Source organism: Scyliorhinus canicula, chromosome 8, assembly GCF_902713615.1.
Source record: "Scyliorhinus canicula chromosome 8, sScyCan1.1, whole genome shotgun sequence".
NCBI lineage: Eukaryota > Metazoa > Chordata > Chondrichthyes > Carcharhiniformes > Scyliorhinidae > Scyliorhinus > Scyliorhinus canicula.
In genome coordinates, this window is record NC_052153.1 from 111,764,050 (window position 1) to 111,788,861 (window position 24,812).

Genomic DNA, 24,812 nt, shown 5'->3' on the forward strand with positions numbered 1-24,812 from the left:
CAGATGTTTGGCTAACTTGCCTGCAGTTTCCTATCTTCTGTCTCCTTCATTTCTTGAATAGAGGTGATACATTTGCAGTTTTTCAACTCACTGTGGAATTTTGGAAGGTAACATTTAAGGCATCCAGCATCTCTGAAACCACTTATTTTAAGAGGATGGGAGCAATCGGGTTTGGGGGAATTGTCAGCCCTTAGTCCCATTAGTTTAACTGATACTTTTTCTCTAGCGATAATGTTTGTTTCAAATACATCACAGCTGTTTTCTTACTATTATTAGGATGCTTTTAATGCCTTCTACCATTAAGGTAGATCAAAACTTTGCTCAAAGCCTCTATCATGTCCTTGTTTTCCATTATTAATTCCCCAGTCTCATCTTTTATATTTGTAGAAGTTCCTGTTGTTTGTTCTTATATTTTTTTACTAGTTTACTCTCATAATCTGTTCTTTCCCTCTATTTAAAAAAAATCATCCTTTGCTGATTTCTAATTTATTTTCAGCGTTTTGGCCGACCACTGACCTTCACAATATAATATGCCTTTTCTTTAATTTGATACATTCCTTAACTTTCTTAATTAGACACAAACATTTCATCCTTTTTAGAGAGTCTTTCTTTCTCAATGGAATATGTCTTTGTTGAGAGTTATAAAATATCTCCTTAAATGTCTGCAACTGCTTATCAACTGACTTAATTCATTTCCCAAGTCCACTTTAGACAACCTGTGTTATTGTCTTTATTTATTAATAATAATAATCTTTATTATTGTCACAAGTAGGCTTATTTCACTGCAATGAAGTTACTGTGAAAATCCCCTAGTCGCCACACTCTGGCGCCTGTTCGGACACACTGAGGGAGAATTCAGAATGTCCAATCCACCTAACAAGCACTTATTTCGGGATTGTGTGAGGAAACCGGAGGACCTGCTGGAAACCTACGCAGTCACGGGACAACGTGCAGACTCCACACAGACAGTGACCCAAGCTGGGAATCGAACCTGGGACCCTGGAGCTGTGAAGCAACAGTGCTAACCGCTATGCTCCCGTGACGTGCCGTGTTTAAGACACTTGTTCCAGATCCAAATTTCTCACTTTCAAACTGAATGTGAAATTCTAACCTGAAATGATCACTTTTCCCCAGAGGATCTTTTACCATGAGGTCATTTATCAATCCTATTTCATTACACATTACCCAATCTAAGATGGCCTGGTTGGTTCGACAATGTATTGTTCGAAGAAACAGTTCTGAATGCACGTAATTAACTTGTTCTCAAAGCTGCCTTTACCAATTTCATCTGTTCAATCTAAAAGGAGATTAAAGCCACCCACGATGATCCCATTATCTTACAACTTCCCATTATTTCCTGATTTATTCGGTCCCTTACAGTGCAGTTACTGTTAGGAGGCCGATAAGATACTCCCACTAGTGACTTCTTTCCCTTGTTGTTTCTTATCCCTGCCCAAACAGATTCTAATTCATGATCTTCCAAGTCAAGGTCATTTCTCATTACAGTACTGATCGTATCCATTATTTACAGAGCTACCCCACTTGCATTTGGCAGGAGATCCTGAAATGGAGGCTAGCATTGTCCCAATATAATTTCTCAATTCACCATTGTGGCTGCTTTTTATTTCTCTAATCTGACATACGTTTCAGTAAGTAACATGCAGGCTACCTAATGGTTTGGCAAAGGTGGACCGATTTCCTATTTTTCACAAAATGGAAAGCTTTCCAATCATTAATACGAAAGCAATCTTGTAACTGAAGCAGAAACATTTGAGTGGAATATTTCCGTCCTGAAATGGGATGGGAAGATGAAAGTTCAGCAAAGAAAAATGGTTGACAGGTGATCTGGAAATCCCATCTCCATTACTACCCCATTTTGTGCAGTGCGGGAAAGCACATGGGCGCCAACCAAACCCAAATCTGATAAGTACCTGAGTGAGCTTGAGGCCATTGTAAAAGTCCTGATTTAAATTCCAGCACTATTTTCACAGAGGCAATTCCTCAGCAATCACACTCAGTGAATGGAGGTGTAAATAGTGATACATGTGACTCAGCAGCGAGGAAAGTGTCTGAAACTTGATTTGAATTGTTTGAACTGACTGCGAGGTCGCTCTGCATCTGCTGAAAAGTTGCAGTTCCTCAATGGTCATGGTCAGCAAACAGAGTTCGGAGCTTGCAAGGTGTGCTGGAGAGAGAGGTAGGATGTTGGGACCTAACACAAGCCTTCTTGCTGTGATGCTGAGCTGCTTGACCTCTTCCTGCAGAGAAAGGGCAGCACGGTAGCATAGTGGTTAGCACTGTGGCTTCACAGCACCAGGGTCCCAGGTTCGATTCCCCGCTGGGTCACTGTCTGTGCGTAGTCTGCATGTTCTCCCCGTATCCACATGGGGTTTCTCCGGGTGCTCCGGTTTCTTACCGCAGTCCAAAGACATGCAGGTTAGATGGCTTGGACATACTAAATTGTCCTCAATGTCCAAAAAGGTTAGGAGGGGTTATTGGGTTACAGGAATAGGGTAGAAGTGAGGGTTTAAGTGGGTCAGTGCAGACTCGATGGGCCTCTGCACTGTATATCCTATGTTCTATGTTCCAAAGCTGAAGTACAAACACGGGCCAGGATTCTGCAATATCGCCGGCAAGTGTTGACGCCGGCATCAAAACCAGCGCGAATGACGCCGGCATCAACAGGCTTCCAGGCTCAGTAATTCTCCTGTTCTTCGGGGGCTAGAACAGAGCCGGAGTGCTGTGCGTTGCTCCTGCACTGAAAGCCAGTCCTGCACGGCCGGCGTGGGTCCGTGCATGCTGCAATGGCCTTGTCCCCGCTGGCACATGCGCACGCCGCCCCCCACGCAAAACGGCGGAACCCTACATGGGGCCCAGTGCGGAGGAACATAGGCCACCCCCCCCCCCCCCCCTCCCCGGAGTCAGATCCCCCCCCGCCCACCCACCAGGACTGCAGCCAGAACGCGAGGCCATGCCGGGTGGGACTATATGTAAGCCACGCCGGCGGGACTTGGTGGGCACTCGGCCCGTCGAGTGCGGAGAATCGCCGCAGGTGCCGCTTTCAGTCGCCTCCGACCTGCGCTGCGGCGACCGTGTGGGCGCGATTGGCCGGAGAATTGGCGGCCTGCTGTCGGAGCGGCGTGATGGGATTCCCGCGCCCCAACGACGATTCTCCGACCCGGCGCGGCTCGAAGAATCCCGGCCAGGGTGTGCCTGTCACATGACCATCATCCAATGATTCAAATGTGACCATCACTAATACATTCCCCTTTGCAACACAAAGGAAAATAAACTTACAACTAGAACTGAGCCAATTAAAATCCCACAAATATGTCTTCAGGGAAAGAATAGTGAGAAAAAGTTTTGTTTTTGAAGTAATGAGGATTTTTTTCTGGTATGAATGTGTTCACTGCTTTTGTTTAATGCATTTCTGTCACTGCAGAATTGCAACGGTTTAGAAATGAAATGGAGTGGTTAACACTGCTGCCTCACGGCCCTGAGGGCACAGGTTCCATCCCAATTCTCGGTCACTGTCTGTGTGGAATTTGCACATTCTCCCTGGGTCTCACCCACACAACCCAAAGATTTGCAGGCCAGGTGGATTGGCCATGCTAAATTGCCCCTTAATTGGAAAAAAATTAATTGCGTATTCTATATTGTATAAATTAGAAAAAAAAAAAAGAAATAAAATAGTGAACATGCCTCAGATGGTAATGAGTTTTAGTTATGTCAAAAAAATTATGACACTTTGATACTTAGGATTGTGGTGCAGTGTCATTTTGTGATGTATGATTTGAATCACTAGTGCACTGTGTGCCATGCCTGGCTATGTCTCTGATTATGGAATCTGTTTACAGTTTGTTTACATACTTGGAGTAGAAGTCATTTTTCATTGATACAGAAATCTGGGAGAAAACATGCACAGTCCAAATGAAAGTGCGAGGGATAAGGTTAATTTTCATTGAAAGTATGATGGATTAAAAGTCCAAGACAGAGACAGACAGAAAGGCCCAACTACGCACACAGAATTTCGACCCTTATGTCTTCCTGGAAAGGATGTTTCCAAAGACTTTGCTTTGATTTGCAGAGATTGTAATGTGTTCTTGAATTTAAAAACTAAGAACAATATATGTTCATGGATGTGATTCTCCAGCCTCGTTACGCTCATGCTCAAGCGAAATTAGGCCAGTGAATAGCGGGAGAGGCCAAAAATGAGAACCGTGCCAGTCGCCAAGCAGTTGGAGATGCAACCGACCCACTCCCGTAGGCAAAATCGGGATCTCGCCGTAACGTGGCGATAAACCAATTATCACCACTTAAATCCTATTTCTATACAATTAACAAGAGCGGCCCCATATCCAACTGCCTCCTGTCATTCAGTGGCCTCCCCAGCAAGTGGTCAAGGTGGCGCCAATTAGTACTCCTTTTGAAAAATGTAAACCTGTGGAAGGGCTTTTGTGGGGAGCCGATGAGGTGAGTCACCATCTTTGCTCAGCGGGGGGGGGGTGGGGGACCCTCTGCTTGAGGTGGGGGATCGTCCACAGTGGTGGGCCGCCATGGGAGGGTGGGGGGGGGGAAGCGCTGTGGGGGCAACCACTTGCGGCACTGGGGGAAACCCTTGTCCCTGCCTGTCTGCCCCACCGACCACCCATAACCCCCAGCGACTGCTGAGGCCACTGGCTGTGCAGTTGAAGGCTATCACTAATAGGGAATTGGCAATCGTGGTTAAGTGAGCACCTCACACATCCAAGTGGATTCACGTCGGGCGGACCATGTAGCATATGGGAGTCATTGCCTAGCATCCCAATCACACATTGATGTCGAGACACTGTGCTCGAATACGCCACCAAAAATGCAACAGCCAACATCCAAACATGCAGGGGAAGGGGCACAGTTCCGGGGACATGTCCATGGTCGGAGGGTGGGTGGGTGCCACGGGGAGGGAGAGATGGGCCAAGGGTTCAGCAGTTGGCCCACATTGCAGAAGGAAATGACTGAGGCATCATTGGGGCTGGTTTAGCTCACTGGGCTAAATCACTGGCTTTTAAAGCAGACCAAACATGCCAGCAGCACGGTTCGATTCCCGTACCAGCCTCCCCAGACAGGCGCCGGAATGTGGCGACTAGGGGCTTTTCACAGTAACCTCATTGAAGCCTACTCATGACAATAAGCGATTTTCATTTCATTTCATTTTCACAAGGATGTTCAATGGGTTATACAAGTCTCCAACCTACCGATGGTGTTTCCCCCCCCCCCCCTCCACCAGTGCCATCAATGATCCTCAACATGCTTGGCCCTCCTAGCTCTAACACTACATCTAGTTTTTTCCTCAGGATGCACATCAGAGTTGGAGGCAGCCAGCTGCCTTCCTTGTCCTGTGGCCTTCAATGCCCCTGGCGGGCATCCTCAGGGACCTCTGAGGCCGGAGAACCCAAACTCACTTGGCGGCAGCACATGCAGAGGCATGTTGCCCTGACACGTGTGCTGACCTCGAGACGCAGCCTCATCAGAGGGGGGAACTCGGGAGCTGGTGGCCACCGTCACCACTCCATGGGATGGGTCCGGGTTGGCACTCACTCCCCTCCTCCCATCCCTGCCCATAGGGCCCTGGGGTTCACCTTGGGATGGAGTGGCAGCTGGTTTGAGCCTCGGCTGCCCCTGCATCATCTGGCTCTGCCAGTCCTGGCGGCTCCCCATGGTCTGCACCATGATGTCGACACCCTCAGTGATGCTCCTCAGTGACTGGAACATGCTCTGCGACGCTTTGGCAATGCCCACCTGTGACTGGACAAGCTCCGCAGCGCCTTGGCCATTCCCATCTGAGGGGACATGTCCCGCAGAACCTCATCAAGGTCTGCCTGGTACTGGGTGACATCCCACAGCGAGGCGGGCATTCTGTTGAGACCCTCAGCCATGGGCGTCACCGACTGCGCGACTCCTTGGACACCTTCAATAATGGTGTCGACGTCGTGCACAAGGTTCTCCGCTGCGTCGCCACCCTAACAGTGTTGACCTCAGTGCTACACATTCCCGTTACATCTCCTGCACCTATAGCCTCTGGGACTCCTCCAAGCTACTATGGATCTTCTGGAGTGATGCTGACGTCTCCCTCTGAATGTCCCGGCTGCTCCTTATCATCTCCAACAGCTCCAGGTAATCCTGTTCCAGAGGCTCAACATCAGGCTGGGACTCAGCTGGGTCCTGAGATCCAGCAGCTCTCCGACTGTTGTGTCGCCTGGGGGTTTCTGCCTCCACTTGATTTACATCAGTAGCAGTGTGGTGCTCAACAGATTGTGCCACCTAAGTCTGTCCACTAACATGTCCCACCGAGATATTTGTATCGGTGCTGGAGGAGGGTGGGGATGACAGCTGTGCCTACTCTATTACGGTGGCATCCTCGGAGTTGTCCCAAGGTGATGTCCTGGGAGACTGGAAAGCGGATCTCCTGGGATGGACCGGCACCGTTGGATGGAGGACCTGTGGTAGAATGGATATGTGGTCAGTGGGAGGGACTTGTCGGTCAGTAAGGCAGTAACAACTCACATTTTACAGATCCTCCTGTGATGTCCACGAGCCTCCATGTGGCTAACCTATCTGTCCTCGGCTACCCCAGTCACCTCCAAGACCTGCTCCTTGAAGGAGGTGAGGATTCTTAAGTCCATCACACCTCCACCAGTCTAGACCCTTCCCCGACTGATTGGGATGCTACATGCTCCCACATGCTACATGGTTCGCCCACCGACGTGAATGGGAGAGCGTTTCCTGAGGAGACAGAGGGGGTATCGTTAGCCACACGCGTGCTTCACAGTGGTGGAAAGGGATGTGTGAAAGGAGGGTTTGATGGGGGGGGTTGAAGGGGGAGGGGGTGGAGAGAGGGGTTGCATGTCGAGTTGGGGGATGGATGCTCCCTTGGGGAGGGTGGATGGGGGGCTTTGGTGTCTACTCGCTCGTGCTTCCCGGTGTAGGTTGTTGACCTTTTTCGGCACTGGAGGCCAGTCCTCCTGGTCACACTCCCCGAGCTTACAGCTGTTGCCACCTCGTCCCAGGTAGCACTGGCTGCATTGTAGCTGACTCTCTGGGATCCTCGGGGGAACAGGACATCCCTCATGGCCTCCACTGAGTCGAGGAGTCCGCCCAGGTCAGCGTTTCCGAATCTTTGGGCTGGTCTCCTCGCCGCCATTGTTGCGAGCTGGTTGGGGGTTGCTGAGCAAGTGCAACTTAAGTGCTGCTCGACCTTGTTAGCGGGGGGCTGGCGAGCCTTCATTTGCGGTGAGAAGCCCGTGAGGCCTCTTTAAGTGGACCAATTAACGTCAAGTAGAGTTACCGGCCTCGCTGGGCCGAGCGCTGGGAAGTCTACAGCAATACCACTCACTACCACACTTAGAAATACTTCTGGAAAATTGCGCCCATGTGTTCGTATTGTCTTGTTATGCTCTTGGCGTAGCATAAGCGGCTTCCTTGATGTTCACTCTGACAAAGGAAGGTTCAGACGTGGAGATAACTTCAACATGTTTATTGAACTATTTACAATTCTCCTACTTGGGTTCGCCACTACTGTTAATCCTTCTACAGCTACTCAGACTGACGAACCAGTCTGCTACAATCCATGTGGTGGATGTAATGTTGAATCAACTCTGTGTCTGTACTCACTGAGTGTCTCCACTGGAAAGAGGAAGATCATGTGTGCTGTGTCCTTTATATAAGGGTTGGTGTAATGCCCCCCTGTGGTAGTGTCACCTCTGTGTGAATCGTGAATGCCCATTGGTCGTGTCCTATCTTACTGACCTATTGGTTGAGTGTCTGTGTGTCGTGTCTCTGGTGCTCCCTCTAATGTCTATCTAGTCTACGTGTACTTACATTAACCCCTTGTGTATTTACAGTGATGCATATCTCCACACATATGACATTCCTCTGTTTGCCATTTGACAAAAGTGTTACACTTTACACCTACCTCCATTTATCTGAATGGGTTAGAAAGTTTTAAAAATGGAAAGTATTTGACATGTGCAGGAGATTGACGAACATTGAAAAGAGGAAAGGACTGGTTAATTGTTGATTGTGACCTTGAACTTGGTTCTGGGCCATGCTCAGAAGCACTGCTGCAATTCCCAGGTGGCTCTGGCACGTGGCTGCCTGTGAGATGGCAACCCTGTCTCTACTCAAAAATACAAATTGGTTATTGAAATAAAAATAGAACAGTAATAAATGAGATGGTGAACCATTTTTGATCTTTGAATGCCCAGTGCAGTCTGCCTGTCATCGTGTGAAAGGACAATGAAAGGAATTCAATCCTGGAAAGTTTTGTTGCTAATTTTATTCACAGATTTGAAATCTCTTGTAGATCCTTGCTGGAGAAATTACATTTGACTTGAAATGTAATAGGGTCCAAGATTCTGTCAATGCTACCAAATAAAGTATTCTTGTGAGACTTCCTGACTACACAATACAGAAGCTTCAATCCCTATCATTAGTGCTCAGACTGGCACTCACAGAAAGAGTCAGGGTGAATGGAATAGCAGCTAGATTCAGAGAGAAAGGGACAGGAACAATGCCTCGAGCTGGGGGTGGGGGCAAGGGGCAGCAAGGAGGTCGATGAAATGAGTGACTTTGCCACTACTATGCCATAATGCAGAGATCCCGCATCTTGTTAACCACACTTTCCTCAAACATAATAGAAGTGAATGAGCTATTTTATCGAAATGATTACATAATTGTAAATTGTGCAAAATTCTAACTGAATGACTGGCCTGAATTAAGACCGAAGCAATTTGTGATTGTGTTAGATTCTGCCTTTTGTTATTGGACATGAGTGCTGTGCCTTGCTCATCAATGGATTTTATGTCATATTCTAATTTAATATAAATCAACCAGCTGATTCAGCGAAGCCTGCCTGTAAGTGAATTATAGGATATGCAACATACTGTGCACATTAGTCTGGCTAAGGTCCAGTTAACGATTAAAAATAAAGGATTAGCATTGAGGGCACCAAAGTAAACCATTGGAATAATACGCGGGGCACAGATCCTCTCCGAGTATTTTTATTTCTGTAATCTCAGCTGTGTTTTTTCTTTAATGTGCAGCATGGAATAGTTTGGTCACCATGCTTACCCCTAACATGCTGGCAGATCAGAATGTGTTCTTTGGAATTTAACTCGTGTTGCTTGTTTTTCTTATTCTGAGTCAAATGCATAGTGATATTGGCACAGAACTAGTAATCCAGAGATCCAGGGTACTGCTTTGGGGATCTGGGTTAGAATCCCACCAGGGCAGATGGTGAAATTTGAATTCAATAGAAATCTGGAACTAAAAGTTTAATGATAACCATGAAACCATTGCCAATTGTTGTAAAAACCCACCTGGTTCACTAATGTCCTTCAGGGAAATAAATCTGTCACCCTTACCTGGTCCAGCCCACATAAGACTCCAGACCCACAGCTATATGGTTGATTCTGAAATACTCTTTGAAATGCCTAGAAAGCTCTGCAGTGCAAAGGCAGTTAGGGATGGGCAACAGATACTGTCCCAGGCAGTGACACCCACATCCAATGAACAAAAAACCCTAACGACCAAAGCATCTCATGGTCCAACTCAGAACTTGCTAAATCTATCTATTAAGCAAATGAATATCTGTCAAAAGTGGAAGATGAACACTGACCCTCCAACTATAGTCAAACTTATCTGGGGTGTTATGCTGTCTATTGACATGCCCAATATATTGTGCAATCCAGGAGAGCCTGCTCATTGTTGTCCACTGTCCATTTGAGTTTGTCTACAGAGCAGTATGGTCAGCACATCAAGCGCAGCATCCTCTGGCCTTAGAGGTTTCTTGTGCATCGGGACAAATTCTGTGTCCTGACCCTGATGGCTTTTGCGTTCCACCCACTTGCGTGGTCTTCCTGGAGGTGGGCAGTTAACAATTGCCTCTGTGTTAGTCCAATTAAGGATGGTGGGCAGTTTCCCATTGTGGGAATCCCAATAGGAGGCCCTCCAGCACTGGAGGAATGTCAGCTTCTCTGGCAGAAGTGGGCACTGCTGAAACAGATGGGTGAGCGTGAGAATGCCTCAAAATAAAGACCCCAAGAAGTCTACATTAAATGTGTGAAAGTCAAAAGGCATCTCTCCGTTAGGGTCATCAGTATGGAGGGGAATCCCCTCCCGAGGAACGTTTATTGCTGAGGCTTGGGTCTTTTCAATTTTATAGCCCCGCCATGGATCACTGAGAAGGGGCCCCAATGATCCTCCTCCCATCTTCCATCAAGAGGCTGTCTCCAAGCTGCTGTCAGCCTTCCAACTCCGTGGTGGAGCCAGTCCAATGCCGAGAAGGTCCTGGTGGCATCAACCAAAAGAACACTTAATTACCTAAATTGGCTGCCTACTGCAGCTGAGCTGTCAGCCAGTGGCACTTTGGCCCTGCTGCGGGCAAGACGGCTTGGAAACAGGAACACCATAGAGGAACTGACTGGAAAATGATTTCAAATTTTGCACTTGGACCAGTTTCCAAACTAATCTCTTTGGGGCCTGGAAAATTTCATCCTGACAGTACGACACTGGTTTCATTCATATATATATATATAACCATTACAGATCGCTGCACTACCTTATGATTTTGATTTTGATTTTGTACTTTGACCCCTGCTGTATTAAAACCATGGAGGTGACTGCAGCCCCAAATTTGAAAGAATGACAGGAGCACTAAGTGTGAGCTCCAAAGTGGGCAGTGCATCCGGAAACCCTTGGGAACAGGGAGCCCTCCCAATCTTTATGGCAAGGGATGGGATTTTCATAAAACGTAGGGCAGTCCATACCAACTGGTATGGGAGTACCACCACCTGGAGGTTCCACTCCAAACCACATACCACCCTGACTTGGAAATATATCGCTGTCCCTTCACTGTCGTGGGGCCAAAATCCAGGAACACCCTCCCTAACAGCACCATGAGTGGATCTACACCAGATGGACTGCAGGGGTTGAAGAAGGCAGCTCACCATCACCTTCTCAAGAACAGTTGGCCTAGCCCATGATTCCCACACCCATGAATTAATAAAATAATTGTGCCAACTAATCTCTTGTAGTAAAAATTGTTGTTCCCTTTGAGATTTGGCATTCTTGTGATTCTGTCCTGATGGATGTACAATCAAAAGCTTCAGCAGTATGTCTATTTTCAGTGAAATTACTTTAATTAAGGATAAAAATTCCACTTCTGATAAAGCAGTTAAAGGGCCTTCAAAAGCCAAAATGCTGCATCAAATCTTGCACTGCTTTTAAAATCCGAGTAAAAAAGATTAGGGGGAGGGGGGGGATTCTCCCGCCTGCCAGCTACGTTTTCCTGGGTGGCATGCCCTCCGCTGGCAGTGGGATTCTCCATTCCTGCCACCTGCCAATGGGGTTTCCCATTGTGGCCACCCCACGCTGCCAGGAAACCCAAGGCATGGGTGCGCTGCCAGCGCAATAGAGAATCCTGCCGGGGAGAATCCAGCCACAGTTGTCATTTTCATCAAAAACAATGAAGTGAATGATAGATTACAATGCTATTTGGTTTTGCATCATCTATTTGGTCAACCTCTTAAAAATGGTTTGCCAGGGCAGCACGGTGGCCTAGTGGTTAGCACGGCTACCTCACGGCGCTGAGGTCCCAGGTTCGCTCCCGGCTCTGGGTCACTGTCCGTGTGGAGTTTACACATTCTCCCGTGTCTGCGTGGGTTTCACCCCCACAATCCAAAAATGTGCAGAGTAGGTGGATTGGCCACGCTAAATTGCCCCCTTAATTGGAAAAAATAATTGGATAATCAAATTTTTTTTAAAAATGGTTTGCCAAAAATTTTATGAGGAAGATGGGTGCTCTATAAATTGAACTGTATTGTGTTTGGCTTGATAATTTAAAGTAAGTTTCAACAATTGATAAGTAAGACTGGTAATTCAATAACATCTTGAAAATAAACTGAAGACGTATGTAAGGTGGTAATATTAATAGACAATTAAAAAGAGAAGGAAAGACCTGTAATTATATAGTACTTTTCACAACCTCGGGACACTCCTGTGTGTTTTATAGCAAATTAAGTACTTCCATAATTATAGGCACTGTTGGAATGGAGGAAATGCTACAGCTATTTTCTACACCGCATCCTCCCACAATTAACAAATTGATAGTGACTAGTTCATCTGGTTTTGTTTTGTTAATTGAGGATGAAATATTGGTCAGGGCACAAGCGAGAACTCACCTGCTCTTCCTCAAAATAGTGCCTTGGGATCTTTAATGTTCACCTGGCAGAGCAGAGGAGGTCTCAGTTTAACCTTCCATTCTAAAGATGGATGTTTGTGTCCCAAAAAAAACATCCTCTCTGCCATTTTGATGCAGGTACGAGCATAATAATTGTAATTGCTTTATACTCCCTTAAGTAGTTAGCACCCTTAATTAAGGCACATAAAGGAATGTGGAAAGAATGTGTTAAGCTTTGTCAACTAGCACTGGCCACACTAATTTCTGGGTTCATAGTGTTACCAGACTGCAGCATTAGGTTTTCTCTTAACTCCTTCCTATCTTAACATGCAAATAAATTAGGGTTTGGTACGTTTCGGCGTGGCCAGTTCGGCGTGGCCGATTCGGCGTGGCCAGTTCGGCGTAGCCGATTCGACGGAGGAATTTTTCGGCGGATGGACGTTTCGGCGTCAAATTAGTTATACAGTAGTCGCAAAATGTTATGCTTATGGACCCCAACTGTCAGTTGTGTCAATTTCAGCGGCCGGCTCACTTTGATCCGGAGAGGGAAGCTGCTCTCTCACTGAAGCAATCAGCCGGCCGCTGAAATTGACACTGCCGGCTGCTCTCTCCCTCCAATCAGAAACATTAAAACTTAAAAGTTGGATTGGAGGGAGAGAGCAGCCGGCAGTGTCAATTTCAGCGGCCGCTGATTGCTTCAGTGAGAGAGCAGCTTCCCTCTCCGGCTGCTGAAATTTAGGGGGTTTTAAATTTATTTAAAAATCTATGCTAGCGCTTCCCATTGAGAGTCTACGGGGGTCTGACCTCTCCCCCCGCCCCCAGTAGACTCTCAATGGGAAGCGCTAGCATAGATTTTTAAATAAATTTCCGTCCCTCCGCCGAAAAACTCCTCCGCCGAATCGGCCACGCCGAAACGTCCCATTCCAATCGGCCACGCCGAAATGGCCCCGCCGAATCGGCCACGCCGAACTGGCCACGCCGAAACGTCCCATCCCCAATAAATTAACATTCTAAGCTCAGTTTTATTCTAAAATGTAGGCCATACTGAACACTGCAGGAAAACCTTCAATGTAGCGGGGAAGCTACTGCACTCACCAACACAGTTTCTTTCCCCCCCTCTCAATCGAAGGCAGCAACAGCTAACTGGTGGGAGATGTGTGCATTAAGCACTTGCCCCCTGGAGGAGATGGTGCTGGCCATTATTGGAGCAACCATCTCTGAGCTCGTGGCCAGGGGCATGCCTGACATAACAGAAGATGACAGTATCTTCATGTTTAATCCTCCATCTGGCACCCAATTTCCCCTTGTCCCACAATCGCTTCTAATTTACAGATTACACATCTGAACTCCCTTCACCTCAACCCCAGGCTTGCTCCTCTCTCTTTTCAAACACTGCCACCAGGAAAGGCAGTGGTAAAATATTACAAACGAAGAGGCCAGTGATGATGAAGAAACATCATCACTCACACACTCAAAGCCACAAGCTCAGATACTGGTACACTGCAAGTTAGATGATAGCTCAGAGGTGAGATTGGCAAATGACCTGCAGCAAGGGCTGTGGGTAGTGCACATACCAGCTCATCAGAGGGAGAGGTATCACACAGTCCTATGCAGATGACTTAAACAAACACTTCAATGGGGCAGACCACAGATGGGTATTCACAATGTAATGTTTGGAAGATTAGAAAACTTGCAGGAACGTCTGTGGTTAATACCAAGGAGCTGAAGGAATGCAAGGCCAACCTGGCGCATAGCTTTGTGCAGAGCTTGTAGCCAATCATTTGCAGTTTGGAAGTGGTGGTCAAATCCATGTATTATGATCGCAGACCAGACCCCAACCAGCAGTTAAGATACTAGACTGAAAGCCCAATATTTTATTTTAATTTTGTAAGACTGTGAGGAAAAGATACTTAACTTCAGGAGTGATTGCACAAAGAGATGGTGAGGGATACAGCAAATGTACTCGTGGTTATTTACCAAAACGCGTTAGCCTCTGGGGCGGTTCTGGCAGATTAGAAACAGCAAACATGACGTCTCTTTTTAAAAATAGAGATAGACTAAAGGCTGGTAACTATAGGCCGGTTAGCTTAACTTCTGTAGTGGGAAAAATGCTTGAATCTAGCATCAAGGAAGAGATAGAGAAACATCTGGAAAGAAATTGTCCCATTGGGCAGACGCAGCATGAAAGGCAGGTCATGTTTAATTAATTTATTGGAATTCTCTGAGGACATTACTAGTGTGGTGGCAACGGGGAACCAGTGGATGTGGTGTATCTGGATTTCCAGAAGGCATTCCACAAGGTGCCACACAAAATGCTACTGTATAAGATAAAGGTTCACGGCATTATGGGTAATGTATTAGCATTGTAGAGGATTGGTTAATTAACAGAAAGTAAAGAGTGGGGTTAAATGGGTATTTTTCTGGTTGGTGGTCAGTAGCTAGTGGTGTGCCTCAGGCATCAGTGTTGGGACCGTCTACAATTTACATCGAAAATCTGGAGTTGGGAACCAAGTGTAACGTGTCAAAGTGCGCAGATGACACGAAGATGAGTAGTAGAGTAAAGTGTGCAGAGGATACTGGAAGTCTTCAGAGGGATATAGATAGTTTAAGTGAGTGTGCAAGGATCTGGCAGATGGTGTACAATGTTGCTAACTGTGAGGTCATCCATTTTGCTGGGAATAACAGCAAAATGGACTATTAGTTAATTGGTAAAATATTTCAGCATGCTGCTGTGCAGAGGGACCTGGGTGTCCTTGTGCATGTATCACAAAAAGTTGGTTTGCAGGTGCAGCAGGCAATTTAGAAGGCAAATAGAATGTTGTTCTTCATTGCTAGAGGGATGGAATTTAAAAACAGGGAGGTTATGTTACAGCTATACAGAGTGTTGGTGAGGCCACACCTGGAGTACTGTGTACAGTTTTGGTCTCCTTACTTGAGAAAGGATGTACTAGCCCTGGAGTAGGTGCATAAGAGATTCACTACGTTGATTCCAAAGTTGAGAGGATTTGCTTATGAGGAGAGACTGAGTTGACTGGGACTATACTCATTGGAATTTAGAAGAATGAGGAGGGATCTTATAGGAACACACAAAATTATGAAGGGACCAGATAAGATGGGAGCAGGGAAGTTGTTTCCACTGGTGGGTGAAATTAGAACTGGCGGCATAGCTTCAAAATAAGGGGGAGCAGATTTATGACTGAGTTGAGGAGGTACTTCTGTGGGATTCCCTGCCCAGTAAAGCTGTTGAGGCTACCTCATTGAATGTTTTTAATGCAAAGATAGATAGATTTTGAACAGTAAAGTCATTTCTCAGACTTTTGTATCTCCTGCCCGATGGAAAAAGTTAGAAGAGCGAATATGCTGGGTGGGAGTGGTCTTTGATTATGCTGCCCGCTTTCCCAAGGCTGCGGGAGGTGTAGACAGCGTCAGTGGATGGAAGGCGGGTTTGCGTGATGGACTGGGTTGTGTTCCTCACTCTCTGTAGTTTCTTACGGTCTTGTGCCGAGCAGTTGCCATACCAGGCTGTGTTGCAGCCGGATCGGATGCTTTCTATGGTGCACCTGTAAAAATTGTTGAGAGTCAATGTGGTCAAGCCAAATTTCCTTAGTTTCCTGAGGAAGTATAGGGGCTTTTGTGTTTTCTTGGTCGTAGAGTCTAAGTGGCGGGACTCGGACAGATTGTTGGTGACGTACACACCTAGGAATCTGAAGCCACCAACCATCTCCACCTCAGCCCCATTAATGCAGATAGGGGTGTGTATGACACTTTGCTTCCTGAAATCGGTGACCAGCTCTTTAGTTTTGTTGACATTGAGGAAGAGATTGTTTTTGTTACACCACTCCACTAGGTTCTCTGTCTCCCTCCTGTATTCTGACTCATCATTGTTCAAGATTTGACCGGCTACGATCGTGTCATCAGCAAACCTGTGGCATAAATATCAATTCTGCTGAAAATATGGTTGAGAAATCTGTGAAGATCACAGAGTCATAGAGGTCGACAGCACAGAGTAGGCCCTTTGCCCCATCTTGTCTATGCCGGTCAAAAACAACCACCTCACTATTCTAATCTCAATTTTCCCACACTTCACCAAGAGTCCTGTATGCCTTTGCATTGCAAGTGAATATCTAAATACTTCTTACATTTTATGGGGGCCTATGCCTCCACCACCCTTTCAGCCAGTGAGATCCAGACTCCCACCATCCTCTGGGGGGAAAGCTTTTCCTCACAACCCCTCTAAATCTCCTGCCCCTTAATTTAAATATATGCCCCCTATTCATTCATCCCTCCACCATGGGGGAAAGTTTCTTCCTATATACTCTATCTATGCCCCTATCTATACATCTCAATCATGTCCCGCCTCCGTCTCCTCTGCTCCAAGGAAAACAACCCCAGTCTATCCAATATCCAATCTCTCTTCATAAATAATGGGAAGGAAAATCAGGTGGAGTGAATGAATGGGTGGCTACCAATCTTAACCTGTTTCTCATCATTGGCATTATTTGAAATTACCCACACACCACGAACATAAATCTTGTGGCTGGGCACATAATTCTCCCCAGTAAAGAAATATGTCAAATAAGATTCAGGAGAACAGGGTTGATAAGCTGAAAACGCATTAAAGAATAATCTGGTTGTTTCTGAAGTGAGTTGTACAACTGGAATGTGCTTTTGAAATAGGTTAATAAGGGTGGAGGTGATAGTAAATTCCTCATTGACACAAACCTCTGAATGATTCAGTTAATTTATCAAGAAAATATGCACTGTGCACTAGTTTAACCCTGGCAAGAAGTTATACTACAGGCTTTTGAAGTATAGGCAGTCCTCGGATTTATGACAAAATTGGTTCCTGAAAAATATGGGTGGGATTTTCTGCCCACAGCCCCCATCCCCAATGCCGTGGTGTGCGGTGGCGGAGGCAGTCTGCCATTGGCTGGCAGCGGGACCTTCTGGTCCTGCCACTGTCAGCAGGGTTTCCCATTGTTCACACCCTGTGTTGCCAGGAAATCCATGGCAGGGGGTCAATATTGGCAGGACTGAATGACCCTGTCAGTGAGACTGGCTGGAAAATCCTTGTGGTGAACCACTGTGCACCTGTATTAGGGGATGTACGGTAGGACCTGCGCTATAGGTTCGCCGGTAGCCCCTGCCGGCTGGCTCCGCCCACAAGGAGCCATATAAATATACGTGTCCTCCTGATCAACCATTTCGCCAGCTGCAGTAGGAGGCCACACATAGAACATAGAACATAGAACAGTACAGCACAGAACAGGCCCTTCGGCCCTCGATGTTGTGCCGAGCAATGATCACCCTACTCAAACCCACGTATCCACCCTATACCCGTAACCCAACAACCCCCCCTTAACCTTACTTTTTAGAACACTCTGACTGTAATAAAGCCACAGTTGTATCCAACCTGAGTCTTTCGTGCAATTGATCGTGCATCAATCCTGCTCCATGTTGTAAGTCGAAACCAATTTTCCCATAGGAACAATGGTACAAAATGGGGGATTGGTTCCTCAACTAAGTCTGGAAATCACTCACTCGCGTCCAGTGTGTTAATGTTCTCAAATGTTGTCCTGTCAAATTGCTGAAGCGAATGTTGGTGCCTGCCTTCGTACAAGTTACTTGGTTAGTGTGTGGGATATAATGAAGCCATACATCACTGTCAGTTGCCCATTTAATCTTGAACGTCTGTGAGTCTAAGACCATATTAAATAAAACCTAAGCATATAAATGCATTAAGGTTTCAAAGGCTGGGCCAAGAAAATTAACAGCATAAAACACTAATTTCCAACCTAATAATGACAGTTCGACCTGTTCAGTCATACGGATGGGCAGTGCAGAACCTCAATGCACATGTAGCTTCATCAAGTCGAAACCGACATTGTAAAGTCAAAATGGGTTGTCAATTTCTAAAAGTGGGTTGTCAATTTCTAAAAGTAGTGAGTGCCGTTTGACAAAACTCAAATGTCATAAATCAAGGGCTGCGTATAAACATAAGACTATTAACTTTGGAGAATATGCAAGTGTAAAGGCACGGCACTCCTGGACACTGGAAACGTAGGTGTTCTTAAACCTAAATTAAGATATAGCAAAGTTTCATTCTCTGCCCTGGTCACTATAACTCATATATAGACGGGTTGAATTGAATGAAACATTGAATTGAAAGAAAATCCTTTTATTTGGTCATTTTCTTGCAGAGTAATGGAGAAAAGGCAAAAAGAGATGCAACTGATTCGATTGACAGGCTGTGTGGCATCCTGGAAGAGCGCAAAATGAACCTCGTCAAGTCAATTCAGGACAGTCGTTCTTCAAAACTGGAGAAACTGCGCTACCAAATGGACGAATATCAGGGAATGCTGGAAAATAGTGGACTGGTTGGATATGCCCAAGAAGTACTGAAGGAAACAGATCAATCCTGCTTCGTGCAGACGGCAAAGCAACTGCACACAAGGTGGGTCCAAAATAAATTGCACCTTTGCTGAACATATAATAGCACTGATAGGACCCTTTGAAAGACCAATCCTCCAAACAATTTATGTCACCCACCCTAAGGGGCAATTTAGCATGGCCAATCCACCTTAGCTGCACATCTTTGGACTGAGAGAGGAAACCGGAGCACTCGGAGGAAACCCATGCAGACACGGGGAGAACGTGCAAACTCACACAGTCACCCATGTCGGAATCAAATATGGGTCCCTGGCCCTGTGAGGCAATAGTGCTAACCACTGCATCACCATGCTGCTTTCACCATTCACCTGCCTATATTCTATATTCTTTTATAACCTTGCCGAACAATCTTATGTTCTTATGTTATGTTTAACAAAAACATATCATTTTCAGATGCTTGCAAAAGCTTTTATTTATTTTTGTACATAGGTGTTTGTAACAATCTGCCATTGTGCCTTTCCTAAACCTTCAGAAAGTTTAAAACACCTTCAGTGTTATTTCTTTTAACATTAAAAAAATTACATGCATAAAGAGAACAATTTTCACCTTCACTGTTTGAGCAGTAAACTGATGGAGTAGATTTTCCGCCCATTATAGAATTGGTCAAATTGCATCTCCATTAATTCAGTTCACTGTCCAAGTGATGAGATGAAAGTTGCCAACCATATCTTTGTACTTTTCTAACAGCAGGAGTAAAGCCTAATTGTCTGTAGAATTCCCACAGTTCTTCCCACACCATTCATTGGCTAGCAGTTATAATTCAGTAGGCTTGATGGGAGACTGAGAATCTTGCCTACATGAAGGACTTGGCTCAACACCACAATTCTTTTACTTAATTCTCAGTCTAAGATTTCAACATGTCTATCACAACATAAAAATTGATCTCTTTCTTTGTAATCCCAGACCCTCTAATGTTGATATGCATCTTTGGGGATGGAGAATTGCCAATACTCAATATACAAAATATACACTTTAGTGGATGGAAGTCATGTCGGTGATTATTCTTTTGAAAAAAGATTAAGAGGGGCGGCCCAGTGGCTCAGTGGTTAACACTGCTGCCTCACAGCGCTGAGGACCCAGGTTCGATCCCGGCCCCGGGTCACTGTCCGTGTGGAGTTTACACAATCTACCCGTGTCTGCGTGGGCTCACTCCCACAACCCAAAAAGATGTGCAGAGTAGGTCAATTAGCCATGGTAAATTGTCCCTTAGTTGGTACAAAAAAATTGGGTGCTCTAAATTTATAAAAATAAACAAATAAAATAGATTGGTTGCATTTTTATACCATTCTAGGTGGACACATTTATGAGTTTCAACAGGATTTCCCATTTCGAGGTTATCAAATCCAGGTGGAAGCAAGAACAGACTGTTTGGCCAAATGACCTGTCTCCATGTTTGAACTTCTATGTACTTCTAAGTATAATGTGGAAGTTCAAGAATAAATACATCAACTTGCAATCCAGAGGACGGTTGATATTTTAATGCTACCAATGCACTGAACTCACACTAAAAACATCCATCCTGTGGGACAAGGCACCAAGACGGCTGTCCGTGGTTCACAAAGATATCCCCTGGTCAACCTCCACCTGACCTTTGGCCTCTTTCAATTTTGCATCCAAACTAGTTGCTGTGCCCACTAAATATACTGAGATTCCTCCTCCATCTTCTCATTCTCTGTCTTCCATTCTTATTTCTTTTCAGTTATCTAAGCCAGTACAGTTGTTCCCCTGGAGAGTAAATTTTTGTTTTCTTTATTTTTAATGCTAAGATAATCGAGCAAGAGAAAATGCCCCTTTGCCTATCAAACCCCGCTGCAGTAAGAGTCCATTCGATTTCCAAGCTTTATGACCACCACTTATCAATTCCACACTTTAAAGGGCACGGAAGATATATTTTCCTTGATGTTATCGCTTACTATAGTGGCAGCAATGTGGCCCAGAGGGCAGGATATCAGCAAGACATTCATATCACTAGATTCCTCTTGCTGGAACTACAATCTATTTGATTCCTTTTTAATGCACTTATATCCTTTCATAATTAAAAATAGCAGGGTAGTCATGTACTGGTCCATCATGACGGGGAGAGATAAATAAATATTGAGTCATTTGTTATTTTATGGTGTTAGCATTTGAACGCTTTTTTACATTGCGGATGTTTTAATAAAATGGCTTGTAGCAGTGCTATCCAGGACTGGACTGCTATGGTTACTTTATTGGTCTTGATTACATTTGAAAGGAAATGTAATTTTTCTATGTTTAGTGCCAACATAAATCTCAGGTACTATCTGTGACATGGAAGGCAGATGTTTTGTAAATGTAACACCATTGGGCTGACTGTCTCCAATAAAACAAAAACCATTGGCTAATCCTTAGGACACTATTTCAGACAAAATAAACAATCTGTTGCGGTGCTTGCGATGCATTGCATGCATTGTTTGACTTGAGAAGCATTGTTTTAAATTTGTCTTTTGTGCCCTTTGTCTAAGTGAAGAATATACTTGATTATTCATATCATATTTGTGCTTCAGAATCCGAATGGCTACTGAATCTCTGAAAACGTTCCAACCAGCGGCAAAACCTTCCTTCACAGATTTTAATCTGGATGTTTCCAGAGAGGAAGAACTCCTTAAAGAACTGTCATTCACAAATGGTGAGTGTGTCTGAAGTAAATTGTTCCTTGCTTGGCTTAACATTCATAAGGAAGCTTGCAGTACGGTGTTAAATAATGTCTTTGATTGGTTTTCAGAACACTTACAATCAATCATCAGACGCCCGACCTGTAGTAGCTCTAATTCATGAACTGGCTGTCTTAAATCCATGCTTTGGATCAGGCAGTGGTTTTTAGCAGATTGGCTGGGATTCTCAGACCCTGCACCGGGTCAGAGAATCGGAGTGGCGAGAATTGCGCCACACCGCCCCGACGCCAGCTTGCCGATTCTGTGGCACCGAATTTCGGGTGCACGCGGGATCTCATTGCGCCAGTTGGGGGCCGTTGAAAGTGGCCCCCCCCCCCACCGATTCTCTGGGCCTCGATGGGCCGAGTGCCCGCCAAGTTCGGCAGAGTCCCGCCGGCGTGGGTTACGTATGGTCCCACCCGGCGGGACCTTGGAGTTCTGTCTGCGGTGGCCGTCCTGGTGGAGGGGTGGGAGGATCCGACCCCGGAGAGTGGCCTCCATGGTGGCCTGGCCCGCGATCAGGGCCTACAGATTGCCGGGCGGGCTAGTTCCCTGGGAGCCCATGTTCCTCCGTGCCGGGCCAGTTTTCATGCCGGTGTCAGAACTTGGCCGCAGGATTGGAGAATTTTCCGATTTAAAAAAAAAAGATAGGGCGGTATTCTCCCCCCCCGACCCACGCCGGCTGGGAGAATCGCCAGGTCGCCCCGCGAATCGCGCCACGCCGCCCCGTATGGATGGGCCATGCGGCCGGTGAAAGAAATGACAGTTCCACCGGTGCAATCCACACCTGGTCGCTGCCGGTGGGTACTCGTCGCAAAGGCTTGGGGGGGGGGGGGGGGGGGGGGGGGTGGGTGGGGCCTGTGGGGCGGGGGGGGTGGGTGGGACCTGTGGGGCGGGGGGGGGGCTCCTTCACCGTGGGGGCCTCCGAAGGGGTCTGGCCCGCGATCGGGGCCCACCAATTGGTGGGCTGGCATCTTCCCCCCCTCCCCCTCCCCGGGCCTACTTTCTGCCGCAGCCGGCCTCTGAACACCGACTCCATGTTGGGTCGGGACCGGCGCACATAAGTTTCCTGCGCATGCACAGGATGGCGCAGCCCAACTGCGCATGAGCAGGATTGAGCTGGCCCAACTGCGCATGCGCGGGTTGGCGTGGCGCCCATTTGGTGCTGCGTAAGGAGGCTGGGGCGGCGTGAACCACTCCAGCACTGTAGGGGGCCAGAATACGTCATGCCCGGGCCCTGTTCGCGCCATCGTGAAAAGCGATGCCGTTCATGACGGCGTGAACACTTGGCCTCAATATCGGAGAATTGCCCCCATAATGTTTGCCTTCTTGTCCCCCATTAAGATAAGGACAGTCAGTGCTGGGGAATGGAGCCTCATTTCATTGTTCAGTTTCAGTGTCAAGGAAGCAGAACATGACCAGAGATTAAAGATCCCTTTACTTCACTTCAACAATGTATTTCAGCCTCAGAAGTTCATCACTGCTGCATGGCTATGATTTGCCCCATTCTCTCTCTTCCTTAAGGCTTTTGACAAGATTGTCAGATTAATTCAAATAATGACAAGTTTTGAGCTTTGGTCCGTATCCAGTAAAAACTGGCTGCGAGTCCTCAAACTCAATTTATAAAGGACTCTTACAATCAGCAAGCAGAAGCTGAGACACTTCTGAATAATTAGGGAGGAATGGAGGATTAGAGCAGAGGGGTCAGAGAAGAAGAGGGTACAAATGTTTCAGTCTGCTGAGGTGAGAATGTGTTTTCTTACTCCCCACAGAGGTGGTATCTAGTCTAGGTTAGATTTAAATCCAGACAAAATGCACCTTCTAATACCTCCAGAAATGCTAATTACAGAACTGATACTGAGTTAGTTTGATCTTTGTTTCAGCTTTTCAAACAACAAATAAGTTTCTGCTTAAAACAGTAAGTAACAGAAAGAATGCAGAGAATTGAAGGAAGTATCTCAGCGTACACTGCTTGTATAGTTTTTCACTATATGTTTAGGATAGAGAAGCTGAGACCATACTATCTAATGCAAGTCAAAAATGCCAAACTTAATCTTCAAAGCGAATTTTACAAATGTATATAGAAAATATTAAATTTTACCTTTCAGGAAAAAGGTTGTTTTTTTTCCCCCCCATAAGGCTATTCAGGTACAACCATCACAATATCTGCATAATGGTACAGCTTGTACTATTGCACAGGCATGTACTTTATACTCTGCTCCATAGAAAACAAAATATTAGCAGACTGAATTACGTAGAATATATGAAAGCATCTAGCAGCAAGGAAAGCTGGCTCAGAGAACTGTTTCCACTTCAGGCTACACACGGCCGAGTGTTCAAGATTTTGCTTCAGAAATTCAATACTTTGGACATTCACAAAGCTTAAATTCAAAGCAAAACAAACCTGCAATTTTAAAGGTTGCTGCGTGAATCTCCTAAATCACTCCTCCTCCCTCCCCTTATGCTGGGCACTACAGCGTTCTGCTCAATTGCCAAAGATCTTTGGGGCGGCAAGTGGCACAGTGGTTAGTACTGGGACTGCAACGCTGAGGACCCGGGTTCGAATCCTGGCCCCGGGTCACTGTCCGTGAGGAGTTTTCACATTCTCCTAGTTAGGGGCAGCAGGGTAGTATGGTGGTTAGCATAAATGCTTCACAGCTCCGGGGTCCCAGGTTCGATTCCCGGCTGGGTCACTGTCTGTGTGGAGTCTGCACGTCCTCCCCCTGTGTGCGTGGGTTTCCTCCGGGTGCTCCGGTTTCCTCCCACAGTCCAAAGATGTGCGGGTTAGGTGGATTCGCCATGCTAAATTGCCCGTAGTGTCCTAATAAATGTAAGGTTAGGGGGGGGGGGGGTTGTTGGGTTACGGGTATGGGGTGGATACGTGGGTTTGAGTGGGGTGATCATGGCTCGGCACAAAATTGAGGGCCGAAGGGCCTGTTCTGTGCTGTACTGTTCTATGTTCTATGTTCTATCTCAGGACTATTATGTTAACTGAAACTGCCAAGGATTAGGCAGAAAACCATTCCTCCCTCCTCAGCTCATGGCACAAGGTGATATACAACATTTGTGAGATGTTCACCAGGAAACTCCCAAAGAATGTTTTGATAATATTTTGAAAATGTAACGTTCCAGCCTGTAATTTGTGAAGTGTATATTTATGGTACATATTATGTATATATAATGTTCATATTTTACACATCCACAATGACTATTGTGCTTGCCCTAACCAATTGGCTGATTCCATCCCCATTCACCAACAACACTACATACCTACCACCCCGTCCCACTCTACCATCCCCACCTCAACACCCCCATCCCTCCTCAGTCTGGAAAAGGGAAAAAAGGCAGTTCAACAGTTCTCAGGGTAAAGCTTCACTCTGCTCCCTCAGACCCAATCAGGAAAACGCCAGACATACTGATTATACCATGAATAATTTACTTTTTGGTTCCAAATGATGTGGCAAACTAGTTTT

General features: G+C 46.1%; 1 protein-coding gene across 5 annotated transcripts in view; it reads left to right on the plus strand.

The window, feature by feature from the left end:
• The window catches only part of trim36 (tripartite motif containing 36), a 122,211-nt gene that overhangs the window by 43,777 nt on the left and 53,622 nt on the right, over positions 1–24,812 (plus strand). For all 5 annotated transcript variants that reach the window (XM_038805069.1, XM_038805070.1, XM_038805071.1 and 2 more), the window contains 2 exons: positions 18,418–18,671; positions 21,193–21,314. In XM_038805069.1, coding sequence (XP_038660997.1) covers positions 18,418–18,671; positions 21,193–21,314 — 376 coding nt within the window. The remainder of the gene's footprint in view (positions 1–18,417; positions 18,672–21,192; positions 21,315–24,812) is intronic.